The sequence below is a fragment of the Vidua chalybeata genome, chromosome 7, assembly GCF_026979565.1.
Source record: "Vidua chalybeata isolate OUT-0048 chromosome 7, bVidCha1 merged haplotype, whole genome shotgun sequence".
In the NCBI taxonomy this organism is placed as follows: domain Eukaryota; kingdom Metazoa; phylum Chordata; class Aves; order Passeriformes; family Viduidae; genus Vidua; species Vidua chalybeata.
This window is the reverse complement of record NC_071536.1, coordinates 3,456,940-3,480,457: the sequence shown is the minus strand read 5'-3', so window position 1 is coordinate 3,480,457 and position 23,518 is coordinate 3,456,940. Positions and strand designations below refer to the sequence as shown.

Below are 23,518 nucleotides of genomic sequence, written 5' to 3'. Positions count from 1 at the left end.
CAGAAAGTGGACAAAGACTGGGCCCAAACTCACACACCAGTTTCTCCATACTACAGTCAGTTTGTACAGAGCCACAAAGGGTGTGTGGCAAGTGGGGACAGCCAGTGACTCACCAACAGGATCACACTTCCATCTCCCCCGGCCCTGGCCAAAGCAGGTGCAGTTCAGCATGTGCCCCTCATCATGGCGCTTGTGGAAGGTCTGGTTCACGTCGTAGGTGATGCCATCCACAATGCACTGGTCTGGGGGAGAGAGTTTATCAGCAATAGGTCTAAGTATTGAGACAGAACCCCTCTGCCTGGAGCATCATTCCCTCTGCTTTATCAGCACATAGACTGACCATGACCAGCTCCATCCAAGGCAGAAAGGAGCCCTCCTTTCTGTAATCTGTGGCCCTCACAGTGCTGCACACACAGCCCTGCTCCCAAGTTCATCTATCAGCACTGTACAAATAAGCAACACTTGCATTAAGGTCTGTAGGACACAATCCAGCTACAGAACTGCCTTGTTGCTCCTTCAGACAGATCCCACGTGTGAACAAAAATCAAAAGCACCACACTGACTCTCCGACCATCTCCTCTGAGGAACATCTCAGCTGAAACTCCTCAGCCTCAAATCACTGCAACTAGACAAGGAGAAAAGGTCTGCTCCAAATTTATGAAGATGCAATGAAGAAGTGCAGCCATCCTCATGATGTTATTCTGCTGGGTATCTCTGCTACCCTCTGTAGTAATCTGAAGACAGAGGCAGACCTTTTACACACACAAGATGCTGCTGGTGCCTACCAGTCTACTCTTCCCTCATAACACAGTAACCAGACTCCATGCTGTAGTACAATGGTTATCTCTCTGTTAGGTTCAATGTCCATCTGGGATCTGGCCCAGAATTCCTAAAGCCAGTCTAATCACAGCAAGGAGCAGAAAGACAAAACAAACATGAAAACAAGCCCAGAAGCAAGCTGTTTTGTTAAGTGGGACCCAAGAGACCCAAGTTCAGGTCCGGAGTCAATTCTGGACCAGCTGTCCTTGGGGAAGTGAGTCCACAATTCCCATGACTTTGTTCCCCATGGTATTTTCCCACACCATGGGCACAGCATCTGGATAAACCAAGGAGCGCTCAGACTCTTCTGCAGGCGCCAAGGTCTGGCTGCTGTGTTTCAACAGCTTTACTCAGATAACCTTTGCCTTTTGAAAAAGCAAAGTACCTCTACCCTCTCCTCAGCAAGTAAGACCACTTCGAACTCCAGAATGGAACTGCAGAGAACTAGCTGTGTAAGTGGAAACAGCACTTGCACAGACCAGAACTTTGAGCAGTGCCTTTCACGCTGAAGGGAACACATTAAAAAAACCCCTTCCAAAGCCCTTGAGTGAGCCTTTCCCTATAAATTATATCCCACTTCAGCAGTGGTGTTAAAGAGTCCTTTCTTGGCCTCTTGACAGCAACCCCCTGCCTTTTCCAGACATGAAGCCAATGCTGTGAGCTAGCTGCAGGATGATCAAATGTCTGTGCTTTTAAGTCTTCTTTTTTTTGTGTTGCTTAAGTACTTCTCCACTTGGACCACTCACACAAATGAGTAAATAAATAAGAGTAATCTCCATGCTTTCCTGCCAGCTTTTCATATAGATTAACCAGCAAAAGGCTAATCCAGCACAGAGGAATTGAAAATTTCACTGCAGAACAATAAAACACAGCAGCTCTGCTTTCAAACTTCAGACAGGTCTGGAGTTTCGTCTGTTCCTGAGGCAGGGAGGTGCCTATACTGAGCTCTGTATAAAGTCACAGCGCTGCCAATACCTAAATGTAGACAAAAGGAGGGAGGGATACCACGATCAAGACAGTCAAGGTTTGTTTCTGCTTGAGAGCCTGTAAAGGCTGGAATATACTCTTCCAGCACATAAACAAGACAAGAACTTCACAGCTCCTCTAATCCACTTCCTACTCCAAAGAGTAAACTGCAGTTCTTAAGTGTGGGCTCAAGCCCACAGTGACAGAAAAGATAACTAATTTCTCCCACATCCCACTTAGACTGAAGTGGTGATATGAACATGAAAATCAGTACCTCTGAGCTGTGAATAAGCAATGCAGGTCCATTCTCCACGGCCATTTCCTACACAAGTACATCTCATCATGTGGCCCATGTCATGCTGCTTATCCCACTGGTCCCCAACACGGTACATGACACCATCATTGGTTGTGCAGATTTCTTCATGAGCTGGGTGAGAAGAAAGCAAGAGGATATTTATGAGGCCAGAACTGACAAGATCTTGAGGACTGAGACCATTTGCAATGCCCCTTCATACCAGCTAATGGTTTTTGCATCTTAACAAGGAAATTTTAGGCACACACTCAAATTTAGGTTCTCCAGCAAATCTACACCAGTTTGCACCAGCTGAAGAGCACACCTACCACTGGCTTGTAGCAAAGAAGTAATGAAAATTGCCTTCTCCTGGCACTGCCTAAATCTCTGCTAGAGGTAGACAATGGGGGGAAAAAGGACAAAACAAAGCTTCAGAAATGCCTTCAAGGACTTTGGGCTGAGACTCAGCTCATTAGAAGTCATCAGTATATGACCAACAACAGAGAGATCTTCACTTTCCAGCTCAAAGAACCACATACAGGTGCTCCATAACCCCTTTATGGCTCTCAGCCTTACCAGCCATGGGGCAGAACCCAAACTTCTGGTCAGCATCGTAGTTCTCAGTGGTTCCACACCACTTCATGTTGTCCCTCCGTCCCTCGGAAGTACAGTCGGTGTAGTTGCGGTTGTTGTACAGGAAGGGGAAGTGGCACAGAGCACCATTGGAATTGCCACCACGTGTCTGGACCAAAACTGTACGAAAAATGAAGAGAACAGAGGCAAATTCAGCCTGCACTCTCTCCATGCATGCATGGAAGAGCTTGGAAAATAAACCACTAGTACCGCTTTTTCCCACGTGTGCCCTGTATATAATCCACAGGTCTCTGTTCTTGGCTTTAATTAATTCAGATGTGGAAACACAAGCTTTGCATGAGGTCAGTTCAGTTCAAGCTTTGCTCTGCAACGAGCTGCAGAGCCTGCCATGGGAATTCCCAGGAAACAGGGAAAACCAAAGCTTACTGTGCTTGGGAAGTAGCTTTGCAGATGCCTTCTCTCAAGGCCTAAGGAATGAAATAAACTCACAGCTCTCAGCATACCTGTATTATCTCTGAAGCTATTTCCCAGTGGTGCCCTTCAGCTCTAAGGGAAGCCTTCACCCTCAGGAAAGGGTTACAGCTCAGTTATGTACAACAGGACAAGCCAAAACCTCCCTGCAGGCTGGAAGCTTCATGTTTTGCAAGCAGCAGTGGAAAGAGGGCTTTAATCTACCTGAACTCATCACCTCTTGAGCAACTCTGCTTTACAAATATTGGAGAACAACAAGACATTTACTGAGATTTTTCTGTATCCCATTTCTCTTTTCCACAGTGTATCACAAGAAGCCTCTCTAAAACATGAACATATACATGGACAGGGACAGCATTTGGGTGTTTTTTGGGGGGGGTTAGTTTGTATTTTTAAAAAAGAAAGTATTATATGCCCTGCAGAAAAAGGTTTGACTTTTATCAGGAAAAAACAACCAAAGTAGAACAGAATTTTAAAGAAAGTGAATATGCAGTGTAAGAAGCAGTATTTTCATGTGGGAGGGAATATATTTGTTCCAAGGTCAGATCCCAAGAAGCTGCCTGGACCCTGCTCCATGGATGTCTGACAGGCATTCCAGGAAGTGCAACCACAAAGGTAGGTAGATCTGTGATGTGAACACTGACCATCCACAGAGAAGAGGGAATGCTGATGCCTTAGTCATGCCCCAGCTCCTGATCAGTGACCACAAATCACATGAAGATCACTGCTATATATGGCAGCCTGGCTAGACAGCCAGGATGGAGGGAGTGACAGGACTGCACAAAATGTACTCCATGGACATCCTCCTCTTTGCAGCCTAATATGGGCATTGCTTGAAGCAATTCACGTGAGCAAAGCCAAAGATAAGCAAGCATCCTTTGGGCCAAAGCTCCACCATGACCAGGTACTCCCATTCTAAGTTCAGCTCAGAGAACAGGACTCAAAGGGTACATCTGTAGCACCCTCCAAAGACACCAAGAGCATACAAGTACTCTGTCATCAGGCAGCCCTCCATCCACAGCACTGCCTTGCTGCCTTGAGTCCTTCCAGGCTGCTGGAATTGGTCAGGCAGCCTGTTCCTGTGTCCTCTGCTCTTTCCTCCATCCCTCCACCAGGGTCACATGCATGTGAAGACCCTGTGAGAAGAGCTCACCGTTCTGCTCAGTACAGAAGGAGTATCTCCTGTCCTGCTCGAAATTGGAAGTGGTGCTGCACCAGAAGTGCCCATCCGTGCGGCCTTCAGTGGTGCAGGAATAGAAAGTCCTTCCATCATAGGTGAAAGGCAGGACACAGGGCTCTCCATCAGAATTGCCACCATATGTTTGGGTCACGGCTTCAAAAAGAAAATCACAGCATTAGACTGCAGTTTAAAGCAATCCCCGAATTTCAGGGCTCTAAAACAGCAACAGCCCCTCCAGGCAAGTCGCTGGCTGCTGGGAACCCACACTGACTGCCATGGAGCCGGGCCAATACACACCAACAGACAGCTCCATAGCTGCGGCATTCTTTCACATTCTTTTCCAAACATATATTATTGCAGCTCCATTTGAATAAAGTTATTAATGCTGCTCCCCAAGGGCACTGTTTCCCCTAAGCAGGTTATAAATAGCTCACTGGGAAACGTTTCTGCCCTAAACAACAAGGCTTCAAATAACCAAACCATTTCTTTTCCTCTTGCACCTTTCTCCACTATGTCTTCTTCAGAGGACATTTCTGACATGCACACCAAGGGTTCTACTTGGAAATTAAGCCACAGGACAGTCCTAGAGACCTCACAGCAACTCATACCTATCTCCTGGCAGCTGACTCCGTTGCCCAGGCAGGTGCACAGCATTTGCTGGCTGCCCTGTGTCTTGAGCCACTGCATGCCCACCGAGTAGACGACGCCGTTGTCCGTGATGCACTGGCCATAGGGCTGGGGCTGGGGCTGCTGCGGCTGGGGCTGGTACAGCGCCGTCTGCACGTTCGTGATGCTGGGGGAGCCAGAGCCTGCAGCACAGCGTGGGACAGAAGGGACTCAAAGCTCAGCAACAGAAGGCTGCCATTAAATGCTGAGATAATAAAACCTCAGGCACTCCATCAGACAGAAGGCATGCCACTCTTAAGCTTCCCGAAATGCGGCTTAATTATTCCACTTAGCAAATTTCAAAATTAGAAGAACGACTCCCCCTCTCTCCTAATGACAGCCTCTGGCTTCCAACTCTGTAGAGTGGCTTTAGAAAGCATTTAGAAACTCTTTTTCATACAATTCTTTAGAACACAAAATTTTTTGGGGAAAAAAAAAATTAGTTGAAGGAAATGTAGAATAGAAAAATCAAGATCAGTGACAAGAGAATAAAGATTACCAAGGAAGTAGGGCAATAAGGCAAAAATTAATTTTGAATTTTTCGTTGATAAAGAAGAAGAATAAACTTAAAATGCACTCTTTTACTCAGCAGTTTTTAAATTCTGAATCAAAGTTTTTATAGCACATTTTCATTTGGAATAATACTGAGAGACAAAGAGGCTTGTTGTTGTCTACATCATATAAAATTTTGCTAATGATTCCCACAGGAATCTCCACAAATTCAGCTCTGCTGAAATAGGGGAAGTAATAACACAAACCCGTGAAAATACTGACATCCTTGAAGTGTTACACATTTTGAAGTTTAGACCTCCTCAGAGTTTTAAGTTAACCTGATGGTACCAAACAGTTAAAGGTCATTTACCAAGAAACATTTAGTGCAGGCACTGCAGGAAAACAGAAGTTCTACATTACACTCACTGATAAGAAACCTAGATCCTTAAAATGACAAAAAAAGAATTTAGGAGCTGAAGATTTAAACCTTGGACACAAAAAATATGCTACCCGTAAACTAGGCAATATTTCATACTGAAATTACAAGCTATGTCATGTACACATATTAAACAGCATTGTATACATTCCTTGGCATTTTTGGGTTTTTAAAGCTCAGCCATTAGTAGGTGTATTTATCATGTCAAAGAAAACAGATGGTCTCAGTGGGGTTTAAATAAGGGACATTTCAAGAAAGCTACCCTGAGGCGAATACATAAAGTTCAAACATTAACTTGGAGTGCCATGCTCCCAAGACAAAGATAGCTCCTCTGGATGGAGGACCTGGATGTGATTTACTGCCCTGTGATTGTGCAGGCAATCCCATCTGTATGTGCCAGCCCCATTTGTGCATGGAAACAAGGTACCAATTAATCTTATCTCCACATGCACAAACAAGGAGCATCTTTTGAACTCTGACCCTCTTTGCTGCTGATCTTTCCCAGACAAAGACACTGAAATACTTGAATTAGGATGGAACAACTCAACTCCAAGTCCTAGCCTGTCAAAACGTGCCATTCCTCTTCCCATTCCCTACATTCCATGGCATGATGTCCCACCTACCAGTGCTGGTGGTGTGCAGGGACGTGTGCCTCTCACACTTCCATTCGCCTCTGCCGTTCCCGGTGCAGACACACTGCAGCAAGTTCCCACGGTTATCCTTCTTGCTCCAGGTGTCTCCAATCCTGTAGGAAGTCTTGGTGTCGTGGTCATTGCAGCGATCTGCGTGAGGAACGTGACTCTCAGCTGGGCCTGCACTGGGTGCCTTCACTGGGCAGCTCCCAGCACTCCACCGCCAACTCATTCAAACAAGCCCATCCTTCCAAGCCAGAATTTAAAGGCCCACCTCATTCTCTGGAGCTCACTGCTGTAATTCCTACATGCACTAAAGCCTGCACTGAACTGCACAGGCTGAGAGCATCCCAAAATCCTGGTGCTTTAGCCTAAGGAAAGATTTCCATTCATTTCCAGAACTGTGCTTTCACTTTGCAGCCATTGTCAAAATGAGCTACTTTTTAAAGCCATTCTAAACCCATTCTGTCCAGCACACACTTCTTAAGCTAAACTTGTTTTAATGACCCTTTTTTTTTTCTTTTAAGAAAAAAACAAGAGTCTTTGCAGCTTGGTCATTTCATATTCTACAAAGGGCACAGTTCAAGTTCAGGGTTCTCTCTCATCTGGAAGGGACTAAAACCTGTTTGAGGGCAACACAAAATCCCATTTCTTTCAAAAGAAAGCTGCAGTGAAGTTAATACAAGCTGCTCAAGTAATACCAGGACTTTCTAAATCTCTTTAATAACCCACAGCCCACGATGAATTGAGCAAATGGGTTCAAAGGACAGCACAACAAACTACTTTTGTCTAGATGCCAGATCCACATGGATCAACTAGTTCTTCTTCCATTACAACATTTTATCTTCTTATTCAAGGGAAACTTGATACAGCGGCTCAAATATAATCATGGATCAATGAACATGGATTTATGAAGAACTGTGGAAGGACATATGCATTAAGCCAGATTGCCACTGAGAGAGCACATGGGATAGAATGTGAATGTAGAAAACATGTTACTGATTCACACTGCTAGAATGACCAGAAATTGAGCATTTGCCAGAAGTATGGTAAATTGGTGAGGTATTCATCATGCAATTTTGCAAATGTGAAAAAAATGTGTCTAATGGACGCACTTCTCAATGAAAAGCTGAAATGTCACTGAAGCAACCAGCTGTGATTCTGGAAAATGCTTGCCATAAAAGATATATAAAGCAGCACACACTTCAAGTCTAATGCAATTTTGTGGGCTAGAGGTATCATTTTATAGACATAAATTTGAATTTCTCTATTCAAATGTAATTGAAAAACAAAATGAAAAATGAACAGCTCCTTATATTGCAATTTCTCCCATGATACAACAGCATAGACCTGAGTTATGGAAAGAAAGCTACTGCCAAATGCATTTTATTAGTAATAATAAGTCCTCCAAAATTCACAAACAACACATTCTGTTTTATTCATTCCCATTTGACAGCTAATGATTTTTTCCCACATGTCTTTAACAGACTTAATATTGTCAAGGCTGGGTTGATTTTTATAGCTTATTTCTTGACCAAATCTCTCCAGATCTTCCATTTTAATCTCAACCCTCCTTAGTGTCTTATTCTTTACTGCTGTTTATATCATCAGGTCTGCTGTTTATATCAGCAAAAATCTATTATTTGTGTGCCTCAAGGCAACTGAATATGAGGCAATTGAAAGGCTACAGAAGAGTTTCTCAAACCTTGCATAACCAAGGCGTAAGGTACAAAGTTAAATTTTCTTGAGGCAGCTGGTATAAACCCGAGACACAAGTAAGCTCTGTGGTGGAGCTAACAGGACTGGAACAGAAGGTCAATAAACAAGCAAGATTTTGGGTTTTAAAAGTCCTGTTTGCTCTGCAAATACAAATAAAATGGAGTATTTACGGTAATGTCCCTCAATGATGCAAAAATTTTTTTTAAAAAATCACCTGTGCTGCTGGAGCGGGAAATGGGGTGGGAAAAGTGATAGGTGAGATGGTAGAGCAGGCAAAACAAACCCTACTTTAGCTAACAAATAAATTAAACAGTAATAGAGAGAAAGAAGTAAGAAAATATTTTAATCTTGCAGATCCTGCTGTTGGAAAGGGTATTTAACTTAAAAAACACTCGATTGTCCCTCAGAAGGCTCCTCGAAAGCAAAGAAATGGACGTCCTGAGCTAAATGCTGTGCCATTTTGTGGGCCAAGCCACTTCCCTGACTTCCTGGGAGATGCCTGGCTGTGGCTCAGCTGACATACAGATTCCTTAAACATTTCTCTCTCCATGAGAATAAATCCCCAAATAATCCAGGCACCTTTGTCCCCAGCACTGATGACCAGCTCTGGGGAGTGTTCCGAGACTGCAAACGGTGACTGGGGCACCACACAGGCCTCACTCCCCTCCTCTGCTTCCCACCGCTTCTCAGGGGACAGCCATCCCTCTCAAACTACTGTTACTTGCACAGGGCAGAGGAAGGAATAACTTTCCTTTCCCATGCTGGATGAAAAGTAGGTAAGAAAATAAAAAAAATAAGTAAGCTAAATAAAGCAGAGCAGCCGGCAGCTGCCAGACTGGCACTTACTTCTGGAGGTGCAGGTGATGCGGCCGCTGCCCTCACCGAGGCAGGTGCAGTCCACCATCATCCAGCCCTGGTAGGGCTTCTCCCAGGTCTCTCCCACCACATAGGACGTCCCAGCTGTGTTGTCGTAGCATCGCTCGGCTGTGAGGAGGGGAAAGTGGATCAGAGCCCACCCAGAGCATTCCCACACGGGGACACCTCAGGGAAGACAAGGAGGAAGGGCCCACACGCCCTGACTGCACTGAGGGAGGAGCCACTTACCCACAGGCTTGCAGGTCCACTCGCCCTTGCCGTTGCCCAGGCACACACACTCCAGCATGTAGCCGCCCGTTTCGTGGGGCCGGCGCCACGTATCGCCGATCTTGTAGGACTGGCCACCCTCATGGCAGCGATCTGTGCGGGCAGACAGGGGAGCCGAGGTGAGGGACACACCAGGGATGGCATGGTGGCAACAAGGTAAGGGCCCTCTGGCCAGGGGCAAAGGGGGTCAGCTGGGGTAAGGGGCAGCAAGAAGGAGGAGGGACATTGAGGAGAATGAGGGGGGACATCAGCCTGTAAAATGGCGCCAAACATTTCCCACTGGCTCCCACCATTTTCCATTGGCACCCACCATTTTCTGCACTTCCCAGGCCCTGTCCTCATCCCTCAGCTAACTTCTCCATGTTCCGAACCCCAGCCAAAGTCTGGCTGGTGAAAAGGGAATGCCAGGGAGTGATGAGGCCCTGTTTCTCCCTCACACCCTGCTCTCAGGCTGAGGGCTGGCGAGAGAGGGTTTGCCTCCATTTTGTTTGAGGCAGTGCCACTTGGGCTTCTCTGCAGCCATTCATGAGGGGCATGGTGGCCAGGACAGCACATAGAGGATAAGGAGGTGCTTGGTGTGACAGCCCAGTGGGAAATCAGATCTCTTTTGGGGTTTGGAAAGCCTGCCCTGGAAAGGCAGATTCCTCAGTGCCCCACAGCTCTGAGGCAGCCCAGGCTGAGGGAGGACACCATGGTGCAGGGCAGTTTGCAAACACAGGGTTTCCTTCTTTGGAAGAATCCAAGCAAAATAAAAAAAGAAAAAAAACACCCACATCCCATCATTTATTAAGAGCCAGTAAAATGTTTTGTGGGCTCATTTGTGAAAGCAAGGAATCTCAGAGCTCTGAAGATTGATTCAAAGCCAGTTGCAGTCAGTGAGACTCTCCAGTGAGCTCTAAACCAGGCTGATGATGAGGAAACAAGGCTGCTCTTACACTCGCAATTTCCTTACTGACTCTTTTTCTTACAACACTTATCATCCCTGCCCAATAAAGTGCCATTAAATTCAGAAGGGCTCCAGCTTTACTTGTTAGATTTAATGCATTATTTCTTTCCCATGCTACAATGATGGCTGGTTTCCGAGTCCTCTGTGGTAACACTACTAGGGTCTGCATGTGTGTCTTAAGCAAGAAACTAGATACTTTTAACAGCAAGACTTTTCTCAAAAGGTACCTCAGAGACTTTGAAATCTCAGTCTAAAAATCCTGACACACAGCAATCTTCCTCTGTGCTCACAGAAAGTCCAATTATAAACTAAGGGGAAATTGTGAACAATTCAGTGACTCAATAAGGAAAGGATTTCCAGACAGAGACGTGAAACAGGAGCTGGAGAGAAAGGACCAAGGGAAGAGAGGGAAGAGTAAGAGGAAAGTATGGGTCAGGCTAGTGAAAAAGGAGTTACAGAAACATGTTGAGCTGCTGTCTGATTATCAAATCCCAATTCCCTCAGAGACAAATGTTCAGTGACATTTTTGGAGGATAAAGGACTGGCTCTCAGGTGGTATCCATATTCATTTATTATCATTTATTCTGAGTCGTCCCATTAGTGCTGATGGTGTTATTTTGACCCATCAGCTGCAGAGCAGATTTTTTTCTCCAGTCAAAAAACTACTTTTATACTTGCACCTGTGAAGATGTAACACACTCTTGTACATAATAACTTACTAGCCTGTATGGCTCGACACTAACAGTAATTTTTGGCCTATGTTTTCTCACATAGTACTTGACCTTTTAAACAAATGAGGAGTTTGGTCGTGCAAATGTATGCACACAGGGCAGGGACTTTTAATGTCAAAGCTTCAGTGGGCTTTGGACTAAACCCCATGCAACTGTAGCTAACAGGCACTGGGAATAGTGTGAAAAATTGCTCTGGAAAATATGACACTAAGGAACAATAGCTCTAGGAAGAGGCTCTTAGTTACATACTGGCAATGGTGCAGCTGATTCTCCCACGTCCAGCTCCAATGCAAGTACAGTCCCAGATCATGGAGTCCTTGGGGCGCTCATAGGTCTCCCCGACCCGGTAAGTGGATCCAGTGTATTTGTCAAAGCAGGTCTCTTCAGCTATTGAGGGAGAAAAAAAAAATTCAATATTAAATAATCAGCTTCATGTAACCACACCAGTAACACGTACAGTCAATGGAAACACATTCCTTGCCTCTTCACACAGATACTCCTTTTTTTCCTGGGGAAAAATGCCTATCAGTCTCCTCTTTCCTCATGGGACAAAACAGCAGAGAGGAAGCTAGATGAAATTTGCCCCCTCAAGGGCCCCATGATGCTCAACAACCTCAATAACCTCTTCTTCCCTCCCTCAGGGAACCAAAAGTTGCACATGGCAGGCATGCCTGAAAGCATCAATCCCAGCTGTTTGAAGCCAACAGTAGAGAAGACAGGAGGGAACAAACAACCCCTGGAAACTGTGTGCTTTGTCATGCTAATCCTCACTCTGACTTAGCAAAAATTGAATAGATTAATCCCAAATTCTGCAGCAGTCCCACCAAAGTCAACAGCAAAGTTCACTACTTGTGTATTGCTCATACTCATGCATAGGTGAGTGATTGCAGAACATCAGTGCTGCCACCAGACTCAAGATGTGAAGCAGAACAACTTTCTTCACTGCTGGGCAGATAAAGTTCATTGTGTCATAAGGAAAATTTCCTATTGGATTTCGAAACTGTAAAACTTGGGAATCTCTGCAGGGGAAGGAAAAGTACACTGAACCCTCTTTTATGGAGTAAGGGGTCTGAGTACTCCTTAAAATACTCCAGTTGTGAGGCAGGCAGCACACAAACCTCACAGAGCAGATGGCTGAGATGCTCACATCTGTCTTACATGAACACTCTCAGGCAGGAACCAGTTTTTCATCTCTTCTATCTCCAGAGCAACATAAAGGAATTATGGCAAACCAGTGGCTTTAGACCAATACACAGAGATAGATTGCATCTGATAAACTGAACTACACCAAATCCTGGAGAGACGCATCCTCCAGCAGACCTCGCATTTAAACTTCTTTCTGTTCCCTAAACTTTTTCTGCACAGACTAAACATTCTCATTTTACACTCAATTACAGAAAGCTCACAGCACGGCCGGGACGCTGTGGAAAGTTGTAAGTTGAAATATTTTTAAACAAGCTGACGACACTGCACAGCTATGAAAAGTTGGGGTGAAGCAATCAAACAGAGCAGAGCCAGAGCTGCAAAGTGACTCCAGATTTGAACTTCCCCGTGCGAGTCCAGGAGTCAGTTCAGTTCATTATAAAGAAGAGGTTGGCTCCAAAATTAATGTTTAGATCCAATCCTCCAGAGAGATGAGTGATGTTTGGCTCAGGGTTCTGGTGGCAGGCCCATCGCTAATGAAAAGCATTTCTTAAAATCCCAAGCCAGATCTTCAGTGTAATTGAGTGTAGATCCCATTACTGACCCTAAGTACCAAACTTCAGCGGGAAACCTGGGCTGCCAGCCCTAACTCGTACAAGGCTTGGCTTACTCGGCACCAAAAGCCGCGCTGGGGTCTCGACGCAGACAAAAGGGGCCACCAACTTACGTTCGGGCTTGCTCTCGCAGTTGAACCCTCGGCTCCCACCGTAGCAGGTACAGACCAGAGTGTTTCCCAGGTAAGTGCGCTCCCACTGCTGGTTTATCTGATAGTACCGTCCATTGTCATAGCAGGTCTCTGGGGGGAGAGGAGGAGGAATGGGGATGCAGAGGGGGAAAGAAAGCAAAGTTCGGCGTTACCGAGGGCAGCAGCCGGGAGGGAAGGGGCGCGGGGCGCACACGTGTGCGGGTCCGCCGAGCCGAGGGGCGGCTACGGGCGAGCGCGGGGGTCAGACAAAGCCCCCCGGGGCCACCGGCGCTGCCGTGCCCTGCCCTGCCCGCGGGCGGTACTCACGCTTTCCCTGCGCGGCGGTGCCCTGCGGCAGCGAGGTGGTTTGGGTCTGCGCCTGCCGCCGGCTCTTGCCGCCGGCTCCGCGGCGATGTCCCCCCGCCGCCGCGGCCCCCAGGCAGAGGGCGAGCAGCGCCAGCCGCCACACGGTGCGGCCCGGCATCCTGGCACGGCTGGTCTCGGCACGGCTCGGCACGGACAGCCCGACGGACGGCACGGCGCCGCTGCCGGGCGCTATATAGGGCGGGCTGGGCGGGAGGAGGCGGCCGCCGCCGCCCCAGCGCCCATTGGCCTCGGCGCCGCCGGGGGCCGGGCGGGGGCCGCCACCGCCCCGCCGAGCCCCGCCGGGGTGGGAGGCCCGGCCCCCCTCAAGCACAGCGGCCGTGCCATTTTGTAAAACATCTGGCTGAACAAAATGGCTTTTTTTGAGGGGAGAGGCAAACTTTTCTTTTTTCCCGTGGAGCAGCGCTGCCTGTAAGCGGATACTGCTCCGTTCAGGAGGAGTAATGTTCTGCACAGGGGAGAAGGTGAGGTGTAACATACGGGTGGGAAATAGCAACCCTGAGTGATGTTTTATCTACTGCTGGGAGCTCAAGGTTAAACGCTTTCACACCTCACTTGGAAAAATCGGTGTCATTGCATTCCATTCAAAATAAATTTAACACCCTCTTTGTCTGACTTTATTTCTTGCTGTCCAAAATCAAGTCTGAGAAAAAAAAAAAAAAAGTAAAAGAAATACTAGGTGTTGAACCTTTATTAAGTAGAAGGGTTCTTCAATGTGATGCCCCAATATAACCTTGTCAATCTCTTCCATCTGTCTTCTTCCCACGGGCATCTCTGCTGCTCTGAGGGGGTTTCTTTTCCCTAGTTTGAAGGAATACTGCAAAGCAGAGAGTGTGTACAGTTAAGTGTGGCTCTCAGGCTGGCAGTGAACAAAGCACAGTGCATGCCCCATTCTGGTACGGTGCCTGGACCAGCACCCAAGTTCAGACCATACAGGAAGGTTGTGTTTCATGCTTCTCACACATATTTTGTCTTGGCAAAGGGATTGTTAACCTAAAAAATCTGCTGCAGTTCCTGATGCATATAAGCAACTCTTCAGACAAACCTGAGAGTGAGGTAGCCTACAGTGTTTCCAGACATCTTTAAGGTGAACATCCACAGCTTTCCATAAGAGTTCTTCAGCATGTTGAGCACCACGCTCTGGTTCCACGTCCTGCAAGCCCACTGTGTTCTCTTTACTGACGTGCAAGCAGTAATATCACTCCTGGGATGAAGGCTATGTCAGCAGGCAGAGTCCAGGCAGATCCAGCATGTGCTCTGTTCCAGGAAAATAAGGACTTGTGATGTCAGGTATCTGTTTTCAAGGAAATTTCTTCTCCCTGTATGAGGAGTGCCCACAGATACATTTATACAACCTATTCTGCTGAAAACTTACTGGAAATTGAAATCTGACCTGGCAATTTAGGTGAGCTGTGGTGAGCTAATTCCCACCTTTCCTAATTTTTATTTTTAGTTCCACTGCACCGCCTTTTTAAAAAAAATTATCTATTTTTTTGAGTCACCAGACACACATTATCCCTCATAATATTCACAGAACTCAGGTGGCCACAGCAAGGGAGAGTATTGGCTTTTGAAGCGGGACACAGCATCATAAACCAGCAAACACCCAGTTTCTTGAAATGAGAACCTGCTTTCAGAAACTGTTCCTGCTTTTCCGAGACCTAAGATATGATGTGTCATCCTCAAATTCCAGCTCACATTCCACCTTATGTCTGGAATTCTCTGATAAAAGCCAGGTGAAAAGCACATTGTCAGAAAATGCTGCTGTTTGAGCATTGGATGTACTTTACCTAGCTTGCTCCAAAGGAAGAATTACTGAGTGGAAATCAGTAGAAAAGAGGAATTTCCATCTATACATGCAATGAGGAGGCAATTTGAGGTCATTTTTCCAGTTACTCAGTATAGAGCCAATGAATGTGTGAACAGATCCTGCTGCTGATACGAGCTGCTAATTAAGCTCAAAAAGGAAAGGGTTATGAGAAGTCTTCAAGGACAGCAGGGTTATGATATATTAAATTTGCTCAGGGAAATCTGCTAAATGTAAGGGCTAAGTACCTAAGGAACAGGATGTAGTGGAATATGCAAACATGAGGGAGAAATATCTGCTTTTAGCAATTATTTGCAAGTGGCATATAAAAGGTATCAGGTGTAGTTCCCATGAAGGTTAAATTATTGACATTGACCTCATTTCTGTCTACTTTAAGTCCAGTTCATTTTAGTGCAGTGTAATTTTACACTGCACTTAGGTCTTCAAGGGCAGTATAAGTATTTACACAAACTGAAAATTGTATTGTCTGAAATTTGAATGAGAAAAGACACTGTCAGCAAGCATGTGACTGTGCTAATGCTTTCCACAGAATTAGTTACACAAATACAGGGACAAATGTAAGATCCTTGTTTGAGAAAACATTACTGGAAGCACACAAAACAAAATTATAATTTCCAGTGGTGTTCAAATTAGTTTCTTGCATAGCCATCATTTGCAAGCAGGCAGAAATAGCCTTACAAGTAGTAGTATTTCAAGATGATTTGGAACAGCCTGGTTTCTTTTTTAAAGGAATCTCTGACAGTAATTACAATACAAGCATGTAGTAATTATTATATTGCATGCTGTTGAATTTTGTGAGAGGTCTTTTATTTATTTCAGGAAAGGGATGTAGCTCCTCTGTCTGTCCCTCTGTCAGTTTGTCCCTCAAGCTAACAGGAAATGAAAGGAAGATTCACCTGAAGTCTTCCTTCAGATGACATCAGTTTGAATTTATAAACCACCCGTTCATGGGTTCTGCATCCAAATAAGGATTAGGAATGTCCCAAACCTCTGCTTTAGCCATTGGTATTCTGATTCATGTTCTTGGTCTATTCAAAATTTTTTTTTCCTACTGAAATCCTACCTTTTTGACTCTTGGCTAGGAAAGGCACATACCCTTATAAGGTTCTCCTGACTTTTGTTGCTCCATTGTATTGCTCTGCAGATAAAACTCTCCACTCGATTTCCTTCACTGCACACACGTGTGGGGAGCCACACGTGTGACTGGGAGCATGGTCTGTCCCTGTAGCCATTCTTCAGCACATTCCCACAGCAAAGAGAGGATGAATCAGTACGTAAAGGATCAATCCAAGTCACTTGTTATTCTATAAGCAACCTTAGGAAAAAAGGCCACTTGGGCTCAATTATATCCTTCTAAAATTATTGCTTATAAGGGACAAGAACCATGAAGAGAAAAGGTCAGGATTCCTCTCCTTGACATAGGGAGACCATTAAACGCTTCCTGCAGTTCCCAAATATTTTGCAAGAACCCCTGCTGCGAGCTGAAAATTTCTGAATCATCACAATTTCAAGTCTGTGGTTTTTGTTAGGTCACAGCAAAATTCACTTCAAGGCTGCTGAGGCTGTGCTGCACAGTGCTTCATTCACTGCTGAGTGTCTCGTCCAGGAATCCGGAACATCGCTCTTGAAATGAAATCCATTCCTTCTGCCCGTTAGCTGCAGCTTCAGGGAGATGTAACTCCATGCCGGCTACAGCACAGGAATGAATTTCATCGGGTAGAAACGCTCCATGACAGGACATTGACTGCATCTCTGGCACTATCAATGGAAATTCCTTCTCTTCTCCCTCCTCCCTAGTCCTTCCCAACGAATTCTTAGGTGTCATCAACACAGAAAAACGCATTTCCTTTCTCTAGCTGTTCATGGATTAGGAGATTTAGTTTGGTCTACCCAAATTGTTGTAGTTTGCCAGTGATGAGAAGTTTGCAGCCACAGCTCTTGTTTTGCATTAGAGTCTGCAGTACTGTCAGCCCCAGGCGTTTAACCCTCGTGAACCACTCCCTGCAAAATCGGGGGAGCAGCTTTGGGAAGGCAAGGGGGAAGAGATTTCCATTCTTTCCCGGGTAGAGGAGTTCTCCTGGGGCTTTCAGGTTGTTTGTTTGTTTTCCTGAGTTTCAATGAGGTGTTTACATCACATACTAGTGATTTAAGAACAGAAACTGAGATCCTGACATGCTTCCTGTTGCCAAAACATCAACAAAAATGAGAACTCTCATTAGACCCACAACAGTGGGATTTGGCAGGCAAGTGGCATGGGACAGTCCCTCATTCCCAGGTGAAGCTTCCAGATGGGCAGCACCATCTTCAAAGAGCTGAAAACCTGTTCTTCATCACATTTTGAGATGTTTGGCAGAGACTTTCACAGATGCCTGAATCCTACCCATGTTGCCCTAAATATTTTGGATGCCCCATCCTGCTGCCCCTAACAGGGAGTTCTGCAGCATCTCTGGGAACTCTCAGGACAGCTCTGGAAGTCTGAGTCGGCGTTTCAGGATGCGTCACGAGCACCGCTGATTGGGACTGTGGGACCTGGCTTGGTGTCCCACACCAAGCACTTTAAAAATGTTATTTTAGGCAGAGTTGGAACTATTTTGTCTCAAGGGCTGTTCCATCTCCCAGTTGATGTCTGTCCTGCTCACATTCTCTTGGCTATTTTTATTTAGTCATTACGGGTTTCTAACAATAATTTGACTTTTGACTAATAAAGGGTTTTTTCTTTTAATGAAAGGGCAACAGTCAGGTTATATCCATTTTGTCAGGATCACTTGCATCTCCCTCAAAGCCCAGAAACAGAGCTGAAACCCTCCCTTTTCCCACAGCACTTTTAAAAGTACTAAAGTGAAGTGAAATAATGGTGATATCACCATCAGCAGCATGAGGTGAACTTGGCCACAAACCCTGGTATTTGAGCGCAATTCCTTTTATTCTCTCCCAGCGAATATGGCAAACCACACTGAGTCTTGTTTGGTTTTAGGCAGGCCTGGTTAAAATCCAGAAATAAATGCTAGTGCTGGGTTGAGCTTGGCTTGCTGTGAGGAAGTTGAATACACTGAGCAAGCAAACAGCCACATATTATGATGATTATAGGGGAGTGCATAAGGGGTTGAAATAGAGAGTCACAAAGGGCTGAACTGAGCCAGGAGCATGCAGAAGGGAAATGTTTTGGCTCCAAGCTGCAGTTTGTCCCCTGTTTCTTTCTTACCCCTTCCACCCAGCAGTAAATGGAGACAAGAGTGTGGATAGCTCTTTGCTGCCAGTTTTGAGGGCTTTTTCTTTTTCTTTTTTTTTTTTTTTTGGGGGGGGGTTTGTTTTTGGTTTTGTCTTTTTTTTTTTTTTTTTTTTTTTTTTTTTTTTTTGTTTCATTCTTCTTCTTTTACTGTAAATAATCTGATTTTTGGCTGCATTCTCAGAGATGAGAGAAGCTCTCACTTTCACTTGTTTTTCAGCCCTGCCCAGAAGTTCTCATTGGCCTTCTGCTCTATACTTTTCAGCTTCTGGGGCAGAACTTGAATCTTCTCCCTGTCTTCATTCTCACTTTCTTCTTCTTGCTTTTCTACCCTCTGCCTTCTGGTAGTCCAGGCCAGCAAGATGTTCCTTGGTTTCTGATGTATTTATTTTAACTTGGCCGTTTCTATGGCCCAGCAATAGTGTCACTTCTCCTGTGGGACTTTCACAACTCTTTCTCTTCTGTGGATGGGAATCCAGCCCAGAGAGAGGCCCAGGATAAGGCAGAAGGGCTGTTTCTGACTTATTCCGACCCTCTGTGGAGGCTGCGCTTCTAGCAAGAAATTGTAATAAAGCAGGCTGGAGTTTCATTCTGTGTCAATCTGTCAACTCATAATTAGTCTGAAGCCAGGGCTTCTTACAGGTATGATTCTTCTCTGGGGAGCTTTGCCAAGGGACAGTTTTGGTTCTTTATAGGCACCAGTATTGAAATGATTTTTTCCTCCCATCACTTCCATTGGAAACCCCTAACGGGAGTCAAGCTGGCAAATGGAGCTACCTTAGTCCTAATGTCCCATTACCTAACTGTTTCTGGGGTGGCTTCGAGTTACCTTCTAGTTGTGCTTGGATTCATTTTGGTTGAAAGCTGGGCCTCATGGCAAAGGACTTCCTATACTGACTCAGAAAATTTCTGCTCTGTCATTAATCCTTTGGATTCCTTCTTTACTTTCAACTGTTGATTATAGTGGGTTAGACTTTTTTTTTTTCTGGCACTCAAAACTGATAATAGTCTGCATATGTTTTTTGATTCTGGCCTGGTTTTTTGACTCTGGTTTTGGGGCTTCTTTGCATCTTGGACTGGCTTGGAGCTCGTATTTTCAGTCTGTAGTGAGCTACCTATCCATGAAATCATACAGATTTGGAGCTTTCCAACAGCTGTCCCTCACTTCATTTGTCTTTCTGACAGAACTTATAGAGCTTGCAGTGTCCTCACTCTTGAGGTGATGAATGACTGTAATAACAATAAATATACATGGTTTTCACGGGCCATTTTACATAATTCTTTTTGCCATCTCCCCTGATGCAACCACACCAAAGGAGTTTGTGTGGAAATGGAAGCTTTACCACTGATAGGATTCAGCCTTGACGTGTGTAGGATTGGCTTAGCTAGAGATGCTGCAAGAGGTTTTCCACTGGGACAGCACAAGTGAAAACAACTCCGTTTGCCTGGAACAAGGAGCCATGCCCATATTCCAGGAATCTGTTTCACTACTTCCAAACACTTACACACTGATTTAAAGCTTCAAAGTGTTTTGCAGGAAAGCTAGTGATTCAGACACATCTCTTCTCTTGCAGAATTCTCCTCTCAATTCCACCTTTGAGTGCTGGGCAGAGGGATGGCTTCATAGCTTGGCCTACACTTTCTTGACTACACTTTTCCTGTAATGCCATGGGAGCAGTGGCCAGGCAGGTACTTAGGCATGTAATGGATGAAAAATTAAATCTCTTACCTTATAATAAGGTAGTTACAGTCCAGCCCCTTGAACTGAGCAAAAAATTCACATTTTTCTTAAAAGGTGCAGAATTTCAGCCTGTTCGTAGGATGTTCTAGAGTGATGATTATCATTTCCATAGGTATGGAAACGGAGGGGGGAAAAGCTGTTTTAAAAGGGAAAAAAAAAAAAAAGCGTGAATAGTTTGACACTCTATGAAGAGGAAAGTTTCTCTTTATGTTGTCCAGAATAGCTTCTGGCAAGACCAAAAAAGCTGAACATTATTATTAAGTGAAGTAGGAAGTGTTTCAAAGATGCATCATATCTTGGTCGTATGCTAAAAACAAGTATCCCAAAGCTCTTGATGATGCATCTGGTGTTTGTACTGATTGAATATGTCCCAAGCCAGCTATATTTATTGGAGGTACATTTTTGCTTAGCCAGGTCATGCAGAAATTGAAGTAAACATTACCTAAATACATATCATCAGATTGGGGTATTAATCTGACAGGATTAGTATAAACCCAATTGTTGTCCATGTGAAAGATTTATAGGGGAAGGTAGAAGCTTCAGAGTCTGGAGATATACATTGCTTCTGCATCTGATTACAGTCTCCAGATTTATTTGCAATGTGGAAAGAGGTCGTAGCTCACTTTCCAGGAACAACATTCACATTTTCCACAGAGTGCATTAGTATAAAGTGAATATTACATGCTCATAAAATGAGGGGAAAGTTTTGACAGAAGGTCTCTTCAATTAATTTACAGTCAAAAATGTCATGTGTAGTATTGAAAATACTATACTTCATGCTACACAAAGAATTTATCTCCTGATGGACTCTTCCTTCTCCCTTTTTTCAAATTTTGTTTCACTGGTGCACAGGGACATAGAAATGGAAGGCTGCAAAGGGCCTGTATAAGTCTCATTTCTTTAGAGAAAATTTTGCTGAAATATAAATATGAAAAATTGCTCTTTTTCCTCTATCAAATAAAACAGCTGGAGACATTTCTTATAGGGAAGACAAAGTGGGGAAGAGAGACACACACCTTTGATAGGAATTTTTATAGAAGGTGGAGCATCTGTGCATGGGAAAGAGATCTTTAAGACAACCAAATCCTGAGGATCAGAGCAAAAGCAGTAGTGCTGTACCAACGTTGTTGTAAGATGGCTCTGTGGTAGAGCTATGGGCTCTGGATACTGGTGTTTAAGCCCCTCTGAAATGCAGGGGGCTCAGGCCAGCCTAAGGACATCTACCTCCCATGTGTTTATGGCCTAAGATTGACAGGCCAGGTCCCAGAGATTTGGGAGCCTGAATCTCATTGAAAGACAGTACATTTTGGTGTCCTAGTGCCTGAGTCTATACAGCCATGTCCTTTATGCCCCCAGCTCCTGCAGAAACAGTGTCAGGTAGAAGAAACCTTGTCAATGGGAAGCACATCAGCGGGGGGAAGCACTGTTAGGCCAGAGGCAGCTCAAGGCACTGAATTCCTTGCTGTTGTTGGCTCTCAGCTTGGAGATCTGTGAGGGTTTGCAGCTGAAAGGCTCACATTCTGACCTTGCAAAGACCAATTAAAGTGTGCAGCTTTACCTGCTGCAGTTATTCCACTATTTGATTTACCTCAGCTGTCACCTGAATAAAGGCAGGCATGTGCTTTGTCAATCCAGAGCTCGCTCCCTGCACTCTTGAGCAGCGTTTAGATACCTTGGTATCCTCAGCCTTGCCACTGGGAAAATGTGTATGAATAAACTGCGTGACAGGGTCATAAATTACAGGGAGAGTAGAGCAAATCTTGGCAGCAGATCACAGCTACTGGAGAGATGAGAGCTGTGGCCGACACATGAGGAGAGAAGCAAAGGAAGACTAATATTTAAGAGGAAGGCAGAAATTCTACTACTAGACTTTGTTGCACTGAAATGAGACCATTTCTGACCTTGGTTTCTTTGGGAGCAGGCTCAGTCTCCTAATTTCTTTTAATGTTTTTCTTTTTGTCTCAAGTCTCAGGGAAAGATTGATGCTTTAAGACCATAGAAATTCTTCCTTCTTTATAGAAAAGCCAAACTCAAAACCATAAAGTGGCACTGATTTTGAAGCAGGCCAGAGCAATCTCACAAAAGCATGCATACTGTCCATGCCCATCTCCAAATTCATGGACTGCAACTATATCCCTAAATTTGTGTACCAGCCTTCACAGGATGTGGGCCTAAATATTCCTTCCACATCCAGTGTCTGTCACAAACTCTAAGCACCATTACTGTGTAAAATTAATTTTTTTTTCGTTGAAGTTTCATACACTTATAACATTCTCATAAGTGTGTTTGAAAACTGTGGTGCGACTTTAAGATACGCTTGGAAAACCTTCAAACAATTACAAATATGCACACCAAAAAAATCTGTGCTTGGATGAGGTAATCCACAAGAGGGTTTCCAGTTAGCCTTTTGAAAACCAAGTATTTTATATATAAATGTCAACGTTAATTAAAAATCAACACAGAACAGGAAATACAACCCCATAATGCTGTATTGGTTATGATCTGAATACACTGATTAAGTATTTTTAAGAGTTTATTCCTGCTCTTGTAAGCAGTTAAGCTTTTTAAAAGAAACAAACAGATATGCACCCACTGGAGGATGCAGCCCACCAGATGATTTCATACTGAAACAAACACGTGGAGAAGAATTTTCAAAGACATTGTGGGTCCTTGCACAGTGCCTGGTTATTAATGAAAATGGAGCGTCCTAATCCTTTTGGCATCTAGAAAAATCCCTCCTATGATTTAAGCATATTGGCCAAAGCCCCCTCCCTGGAGAGCTGTGTAGGCTCATCCCATGAATCAGTGAGACCTCATGAGTTAATATTTGTGTGCTTATGCTCTTCGTTAGCTTTTATGAGTGGTGCTAAATGGCTTTTTAGATCCGGTTCTCAGATACACAAAATGTGCCTTCCAACACTGCTGGCTACAGCCAAGCTGCAGGAGGAAAGAGGAAATGGCCTGAGCTTAATCCATCCTCAGGACAATCTTAAAGTGATTAATTTGCGGTTGTCCTCGAGTGCCACACAGCAGGTTTCAGTGCTACCGAGTTGTTCCAGAAATCTGTTTATTTATTGGTGCTGCATACATTACTGCCTTTTTTTAGGGATGGCAGAATATGCCACAGCATCCCAGGCACACTTAATGCCTTGCTGGTGGGGAGCACACTTGAAAAAATTTTACAAGTCACAGCACTTTAAATCAGGGGTCATACAGAGATAAAATTAATTTTAAAACTATGCCCCATAGTGTGTTCAGTGCTATGCACACCATTTGTTTCTATGAGTGCACAGGAACACTGCAGACATGCCTCAGCTAAGGGTGACTGCTTACATCTTTAAGTCCTTTTAGGTGAAATTCCCTC

The 23,518-nt window shown here is 44.7% G+C and overlaps 2 protein-coding genes across 9 annotated transcripts in view; one reads left to right on the top strand and one right to left on the bottom strand.

Annotated features, from left to right (window-relative positions):
* The window catches only part of FN1 (fibronectin 1), a 51,771-nt gene extending 38,284 nt beyond the window's left edge, over positions 1-13,487 (bottom strand). For all 6 annotated transcript variants that reach the window (XM_053948394.1, XM_053948393.1, XM_053948395.1 and 3 more), the window contains exons 1-11: positions 13,303-13,487; positions 12,958-13,086; positions 11,337-11,474; positions 9,372-9,503; positions 9,114-9,251; positions 6,540-6,698; positions 4,931-5,131; positions 4,296-4,475; positions 2,654-2,830; positions 2,060-2,212; positions 114-242 (exon numbers count right to left, since the gene is read on the bottom strand). In XM_053948394.1, coding sequence (XP_053804369.1) covers positions 114-242; positions 2,060-2,212; positions 2,654-2,830; positions 4,296-4,475; positions 4,931-5,131; positions 6,540-6,698; positions 9,114-9,251; positions 9,372-9,503; positions 11,337-11,474; positions 12,958-13,086; positions 13,303-13,459 — 1,693 coding nt within the window. In that variant the 5' untranslated portion in view covers positions 13,460-13,487. The remainder of the gene's footprint in view (positions 1-113; positions 243-2,059; positions 2,213-2,653; positions 2,831-4,295; positions 4,476-4,930; positions 5,132-6,539; positions 6,699-9,113; positions 9,252-9,371; positions 9,504-11,336; positions 11,475-12,957; positions 13,087-13,302) is intronic.
* The window catches only part of LOC128791059 (putative methyltransferase DDB_G0268948), a 171,555-nt gene continuing 160,973 nt past the window's right edge, over positions 12,937-23,518 (top strand). For 2 of the 3 annotated variants that reach the window (XM_053948406.1, XM_053948402.1), the window contains exon 1: positions 12,953-13,027. The gene's annotated coding sequence lies outside the window, so the exon portion shown is untranslated. Of the gene's footprint in view, positions 13,028-23,518 lie in introns of all 3 variants that reach the window. The other variant, XM_053948404.1, reaches the window with a different exon arrangement.